This window comes from Galendromus occidentalis, unplaced genomic scaffold (assembly GCF_000255335.2).
Source record: "Galendromus occidentalis unplaced genomic scaffold, Mocc_1.1 scf7180000076644, whole genome shotgun sequence".
Classification (NCBI taxonomy): domain Eukaryota; kingdom Metazoa; phylum Arthropoda; class Arachnida; order Mesostigmata; family Phytoseiidae; genus Galendromus; species Galendromus occidentalis.
The window spans coordinates 1-7662 of record NW_003804633.1 but is presented as its reverse complement, the minus strand read 5'-3'; the positions used below and the strand labels follow the sequence as shown (position 1 = coordinate 7662).

At 54.0% G+C, this 7662-nt stretch overlaps 1 protein-coding gene across 1 annotated transcript; it reads left to right on the top strand.

The window, feature by feature from the left end:
* The first annotated feature begins 45 nt into the window (after positions 1-45).
* On the top strand, positions 46-6092 carry LOC100898826 (uncharacterized). Its single transcript, XM_029110521.1, has 3 exons — positions 46-352; positions 491-2349; positions 2436-6092. The coding sequence occupies exons 1-3, from the start codon at positions 46-48 to the stop codon at positions 6090-6092; spliced, it is 5823 nt and encodes a 1940-aa protein (XP_028966354.1).
* The last annotated feature ends 1570 nt before the right edge of the window (positions 6093-7662 follow it).

Below are 7662 nucleotides of genomic sequence, written 5' to 3'. Positions count from 1 at the left end.
AAGCCTAACGTCCCGAATCGATCCGTTCACGGCGGATCCATCATAATGTCGATGAATAAGGAATACCCTTCCGACGAGAACCTACCAGGTCCGTCTTGGAAACACCAGGAGATCGAGAAAGCTTCGCGGGAGTCGAACACAGATACCCCACCAGAAGACGAGAACGCGAAGTTGGTAAATACACTCCGTCGAAAAGAGAGAGCCCGCGACATCGTCTACAAGCAGGTGGAGGTCATCAATGAAGAGATAGATTACCTCAACGCCAACGAAGAACCCGCAAAACTCGCCAGAACCGTCGATTTCATTACCCGCTCACTGCAAGCGGCAGAGAGGCAATGCGAAAACCTGACGAGTGAGATTAACGATCTACTGGCACAGACGGGGGCGGAACCAGCCGACACCCCTGACCGACCGTTTAGATACGGAAAGTGTATCGTCCAGCTCCAGCGATGCTTGGAGGAATAGAACGAGTGGGTTAAATTCGCCACAGCACAAGTTTCCCGATCCAGATCGTCGTCCTCAACGTCCGAAAACGCCGCGAACGCGAATGGCATTCAGGGGGAGCCTCCGGTGCAAAGCACGCCCATAGGTGAACCACGAAAGAATCCCGACCCGGAAGTCAGATTCAATCACAGCTTCCTGGACACGAGGAGTTTGGAAAGGCAAGGAGAAGTTGGGGATTCCGGGGCCAACCATAGGACCAACAACCGTCCTCCACCACTCCCGCCAGGCAGAAATCTATACTTTCCACCCGAGAACCCGGTACGGAATCCGATCGGATTCTCAGGAGTCACCAATCTCACTAGCAGCGGAGGCCAGGCTCAGATGCCGCCCGGGTTACCGGCTCGGTCGATCACAGGAGCCACAGTAGACCAGGACTCCATCATGGACTTTTCTCACCTGGAAAATACATGGCTACAGCCCAGAACGGCGGAACGCTTCAACACGTCGGACAGGTTCTCCCTTGGTCGGAAGGCCCGTGAAGTTCCCCGATTCAGCGGAGATACCCGGGAGTTCCGAAAATGGCAGCAGCTGCTCAAGGTGTTCGTCGACGATACACCACGGCCGACGATGGAAAAGTTCAATCTCTTGCGGCATTCCTTATCGGGGAAAGCTCTAGATGCCATTGCTCACCTTCAATGGGAAGAGAGCCACTATGCTTTGGCGAAAGAAATAATACATGAGCGATTCGGCGACAGCAAGCTCGCGCGAAATTCCCACATCAGGGAAATCGACAAACTCCTGGAACGAGGATTGATCCAGTATCATCGCCTGGAGTCTTTCTCGGAGACTCTGAGCCTGAATGTGAAAGCTCTCCTGGCGCTCGACAACTCCTACGCAGAACTGTCGACAGCCACAATGCAACGCATTTTGAGATGCCTGCCGACAGACCTGAGAGAGAAATTCATCAGAAAACTGGCGAAAAGGAAGTTGTCGGACCCATTAATAACAGATCTCGAATTCATGCTAGAATTCCTCAACCTTACGGTGAAGGTTCGCAGGGAAGCAGAATTGGAGGGCGGTGGTTTTCCCCAGCGCGATTCGAGAAGACCCACATTTCATCAGGGGAAACCACCAGCATCGAAGCCACGTCATTTTCAACATCAAGCATATACGCCACACAGGGCAACGCACAACTTCTTCACGAGTGGCCAGAAGCAATCCTCGGGAGACAGTAATCAACACTCTAAAGTTGATAAATCGTGCATCTTTTGCGGGGATGACCACGAAAGCTTCAGATGTAAGGCGACACTGACCCTTGAGGAACGCCGAGAAAGAGTGATTCAACAGAAGGCATGCTGGATTTGTTTGAAACGCAACCATTCCGCGAAGACTTGCCGAGACGGCCCGAAGAGGAATTGCGCGAAATGCAACGGACGACACTACGTGATCATGTGTAAGAAAGCGCAGCTCGATACCGCATCATTCATGATCTCGACGGTTCCCACCACGACTACAACGGTGGCAATGGCATTCGATGGGAAAGGAAATGTCGCAGAGCCAGAAATACTCCTACCATTAGCGGTGGTATGGATTGGTACGAAGACTAGGCGGGCGCGAGTCAGGGTGTTGCTGGACTCCGGAGCCCATCGCTCGTACATCGTGTCGGAAGCAGCAAACCTAATAGGCGCAGTGCCTACGGGGGCCATCAAGACGGCGATGAAGACTATGGGGAACGTGGTCACAACCATGGATACCTGGCTTCATAGGATCACCATCACGAGCCAACACGATCCGAGCATCGCGATCGACATCGACTGCATAGAAGCGCCGTCAATCACAGACTCCGAGTTCCCGGAGGTGACCGAGAACTTCGGACTGCTTCCCGTAGCGGACAAGATGATGGACGCGAGCTCTCCACGATCGATTTCACTTATTATCGGGGCGGTGGATCTAGCGAAAATCTATACGGGAAGAATGGAATCTTTCGGGAGGATGTTAGCGACATCCTCCATATGGGGCTGGGTCTTCAGTGGTACTCTGGCAGAGTCCGCACACGCGACGCACACCGCAGCATTACTCTGCGAGCTGCGAGCATCACTACCAACGGTGGTAGATCGGGAAAAACGAGCAAGTTAGCGGCTTCGCTCCAGTCACCCCCCACGCGGAACAGACCCAAGAATCCAAGGGATGTGTCAGTCGACGACGATCTCAAGTTCCTCTGGGAAGGGGAATTCATGGGTGTGGACCCGACGTTGCCGCAAGAGACCGACAAGCTCAACGAAGAGCTGAATGAATTCTTCGAGAGCACGGTGGAACGGAGACCCGACGGTCGAATCAGGTTGAGCCTCCCGTTCAAGGATAATCTCGACACCCTAGGCGACAATGAAAACCTGGCAAGGTCGAGACTCCATGCTTTCCTCAAGAAGTTGAAGAAGTCCCCAACGAAGCTGGCAGCGGTAGACAAGGAGATCCGTGATTATCTAGCCAACGGTTTCGCGGAGGAGGCCACGCCGCGCCAACAGGGCCAGCTGGCCCATTACCTCCCGCTCCAAGCAGTTTTCAAGATGAACGAAAATGAGACGAAGATAATCAAGACGAGAGTGGTAAAAGACGCCGGGGCTCGGAGAAGTCACGAAGCGGCTCTCAACGATTGTCTCCATCAGGGGGAAAACTTGCTTCCGCTAATCCCGAAAGTGTTGTGCGCTTTCAGAGAAAGTACCTACGCGATCACAGCGGATATTGAAAAGGCATTTCTACAATTCGAAATCAATCCCAGTGATCGCACATTCCTCCGATTCTTATGGCCGCTCGGTATCGCTGAGCGGCCTGACGCACCGATTCGAGAATTTTGGACGAGGGTGCTAGATTTCGGACTGATATGCTCACCATGGTTACACATCAAAGGTGTGAAGCATCATCTGACAGAGTGCATACGTCAGTTCCCGGCTGACGAGAGGTTCATTAGAGAAATCGCAGACAACTTATACATGGACGACGTCTGTTTTTCGGCAGATTCCCATACAGACGCGGAGTATAAGATCGCGAGAGCATTCGAGATGTTCCAGCTGGCGCATTTTCCTCTCAGGAAATGGGGCACGAGCGATGAACGAATCGCAGAAGCAATCCGTCGGCTCTCCCCGCTGGAAAACACATCGATAACCGTGGGGGATGACGACGCGAAGTTCCTCGGAGTTAGATGGTACCAATCAACGGACCACCTTGGAGTTTTCACACAGAAAGCGTTAACGGAGCTTTCTAGGGACAGCCCATCGAAACGGAAACTACTCAAAGGACTCGCACAGATATACGATCCCCTCGGAATCATCGCTCCAGTCTCAGTCAAAGCGAAGATTCTCTTCCAATCGCTCTGGAAAGAGGCGATCGACTGGGACGACAAACTTCCAGAGAAGATCATACTTCAATATGACGATTTCGTCCACACCCTGCAACGGTGTTCGGACTTCAGAGTACAGAGACCATTGACTTCGCGGTTCTCGGCCGCGAGATTTGAGCTACATGCATTCTGTGACGCGTCCCTCGAAGCCTACGGAGCCGCGCTCTACCTCCGCTCGGTGGACACGGACTACGCAGAATCACGCTTGATAATAGCTAAGGCACGCGTCGCGCCAACCAAGCAGAAGTGGTCGATTCACCGTTACGAGTTGATGGGAGCACTGATGGCCGCGCGAATGGCAGCGAACATCAGAGGTTACCTAAAGATCAATATCTCGAGTGAATTCTTTTGGATCGACAATATGGCTTGCGTTTCCTGGATACACAGCGCACCAGAAAAGTGGCAACCATTTGTAGCCAACAGGGTTCGAGAGATAGCCAGGCTCACAGCGACAGACGCATGGCGCTATGTCAGGTCGGAAGAGAACCCCGCAGACATACTGTCTAGAGGAACCGACATCTCAGATTCGGAGAGCCGTTCTCGATGGCTCCATGGCCCGTCGTGGCTGTGTGACTCACGGTGGAAAGCACCGACGGACAACCAGCCGGTGACGGAGACCGAGATCGAGAAGGAGCCATCGATTCAACAGTGCCTACATACGATTCAGCCCAGAGCGAACAACGCGGTCGACAACTTATTCGATTCAACCCGGTTTTCGTCATGGAGCAAATTCGTGAGAACACAGGCTTACTGCAACCGGATCCTAGCGTTCGCTCGAAGAATTAAGTCGAAAAGTCCTCCGAGCGGTAACCGAAGACCGACGACGAAAATCGAACGCGGTGACGCGCTCCAGATAGATTCGATCGAATATCAACGAGCCGAAAAGGATCTCCTAAAGAGAATTCAGGGAAGATACTTTCGAGCCGAAATCGACGATCCACGCAATATCCCGACCTCCAGCAGGATTGCACAGTACCATCCCTTCGTGGGGGAAGATGGTCTGCTGAGAGCACGATCGAGATTAGAAAAATCCTCAACTCACACGTACGACGAAAAATTCCCGATTATTGTCCCAAGCAACGATGGATGGGCAAAATTAGTAGCGCTCACTGTTCACGGCAGAGAGTGTTGGCACTGGGGAGGCATAGCTTTCACGCTACAGAAATTGAGAGAAAGATTTTCCCTGCTGAAAGCCAGAAAGATAGTCCATGAAGTTCTCCGAACGTGCCCGGGATGCAAGCGCTTCAACGCGAAACCGGCGATAGAACCCACCCCAGCGTTACCGGCGTTCAGGGTAGAAAGGACGCCGCCGTTCTTCTTCTGTGGTGTCGATTTCGCGGGACCCATCTTCTACCGAAAGGAGAATGGGAAGTCGGCAAAGTCATATATGCTGCTGTTCACATGCGCAGTATCACGAGCAGTTCATATTCAATTGACGATGGACCTGTCAACATACGAAGTACTGCGAGCCCTACAGAAGTTTCTGCACCGATTTCCGTCCGCACAGAACTTCATCTCAGACAATGGCGCATCATTCCGACGAGCCGACCTCGAGATTAAGCTCATATACTCCCATATCGTAAAGGGAGAAATCTCGAAGTGGCTATCCGACTCCAAGCTGACATGGAGATTCATCACACCAGCAGCTCCGTGGGTCGGAGGATTCTGGGAACGAATGGTCGGATGCGCGAAGCGATGTCTGCAGAGGACGCTCGGCTCGAATATACCATACTTCAGAGACTTGGAGGTTATATTGTCCGGAGTCGAAGCGATAATCAACCAGAGACCGTTAACGGCGGTCTCCACAGATCCGAATGAGGTTAGAGCGCTGACACCAGCGAATCTTCTCTACGGGTACGAGGGTACTTCGCAGCTGCCGGAGTCGGAGGAAATCCCGAAACTTCGAAAGGACATCGGAGCTGTGGTTTTTTCGAAACGATGGAATTTCCAGCAAAAAATGCTATCGGCGTTCTGGAAGCGGTTCCACTCGGAGTATCTCGCCTACCTCAGATCTGCAAACTCACGGCGGCCGGTCAAGGAGCGATCACTCAAAGTGGGAGAAGTCTGCCTTTTGAAGGAAGAAAACGCTCCGAGATCTCAATGGCCGCTGGTGCGGGTGACGGAGCTCCACCCCAGTACAACAGACAACAGAAACCGAACATGCACGATTAGATTTGGCAATGGAAAGACGCTCCTCCGGCCGACGAAATTATTATATCCCTTGGAGCCGGAATCCACGGACCCCCTATTATAAACGATTAATTCATCTTAAGAGCGCCGCTCGAGACCAGGAGGGACAGCCAAGCCAGCTGACCTATTCTAGGAAAAAAGAAAAGAAGCAGAGAATCGCATTCAAAGACGTATTTATTAGAAGACTTCGCCTTCTTCAATTTCACTATCCCCATCGGTGACTTCACCCTCCTCGGGCTCGTCAGCTTCTTCGATGCGTATGTCGAGGGCGTCATCGCTATCGTCCGAATCGGGTTCGCAGAGTCGGATCCCGGCGAAACGCACGAGATCCTCGGATTTCAGGCGAGTGGTGGAGCGTCGGGCCCTCCGGGTGTACCGCTTGGCGAGCTGCAGACTGGAGGGAGGTCCTTGTGGCGCGCCGGGACTTCGCTGCGTGCCGGAACCCCGTGGCGGCACGGGCAGGACGCGAACGACACGCGGGCCCGACGGGCCGGGAAGCTCGACAGACACTCTGAGCTCGGTCGCGGGGGAGGGAGCCGAGCTCGCGGAGCTCGGGCTGCGCTCTCGGGGTGACACGGATATTTCCACGATTCCGGCCGGGTTCTCGGGTACAGCGTGGGCCGGGCCTGAACGCTGGGCGCCTCCGGGGGTCGGGCTCGGGCCCGTCTCGTCCACGGCGTTTGCGGTTGCGCGGTCGACCTCCTCGACGGGAGCGGGGGGGGAGTGGCGGGCGTACTGGCGGGGCGTCGTCGGAGGAAGCGGCGGAGGAACGGACCACTGATATATTGTGGGGCACCTTCGGGATGGGCTCCCAACGCTCGAAGCTCTCGAGACTTTTGGAAGTACTCGCCCCGCTGCTCGTGCGACATAGCGGCCCAGGGGCCCATCAGCAAATCGCGGGACTCGGCCCAGCTCAGACGGGCGACATCGGGCACACGAACACGCACCGCACAGACATAGATTCCGAATGGAGAATTGTGGAACGTTTTGCGACTATCCACGGACTTCTTCGAGGCGCGACCGCGGCTTCTGGGGGGCCTAGCCGAGGATGCTCCACGGTTCGGGTTGAATCGCCGTTCATCGTCGTGAATACGCTCGGTGTCGCCGGGCAGACGTAGAGGTGGCATGAGTGACCCGGAGGAGGGGAACAACAGCAACGCGAGGTTTTGCACCGGGAGCAACGCGAGGGAGTTTCTGAACACAACACCGACGGACGGATCAGTGGTGTGGAGTCGAACAAAGCCCGTCGACATCGGCGGCTAAGACAACACAACGGCCGAAAAGAGGAACAGAGCGATCGGGTTTCGCCCGGAGGTCGAGGAAAATTGAATCTAAGTCGTCTCGGTGGTGTCGTTCAACATTGGAGAATATGCGAAGAGTGGATCGATTACTTGATGGCGGCGTTTCCGGCGCCGGCCCCGGGGAATGTCACATACGACCGATCGTATGGTGCAGTTATCGGCTGTTTATGGTTTAAATATGTATATTTAAGGAAAAGCATTCCGACATGTAGAATAAATACGCGCGCCACGCGAGGGAAGTTTGCACAAAAGGGAAAGAGGGAAGGAGAAAAACAGTACAGTTAAGCTCGCTCCGACAATCGTAGCCGGTTAGCGCAATAATCGATTACCGGA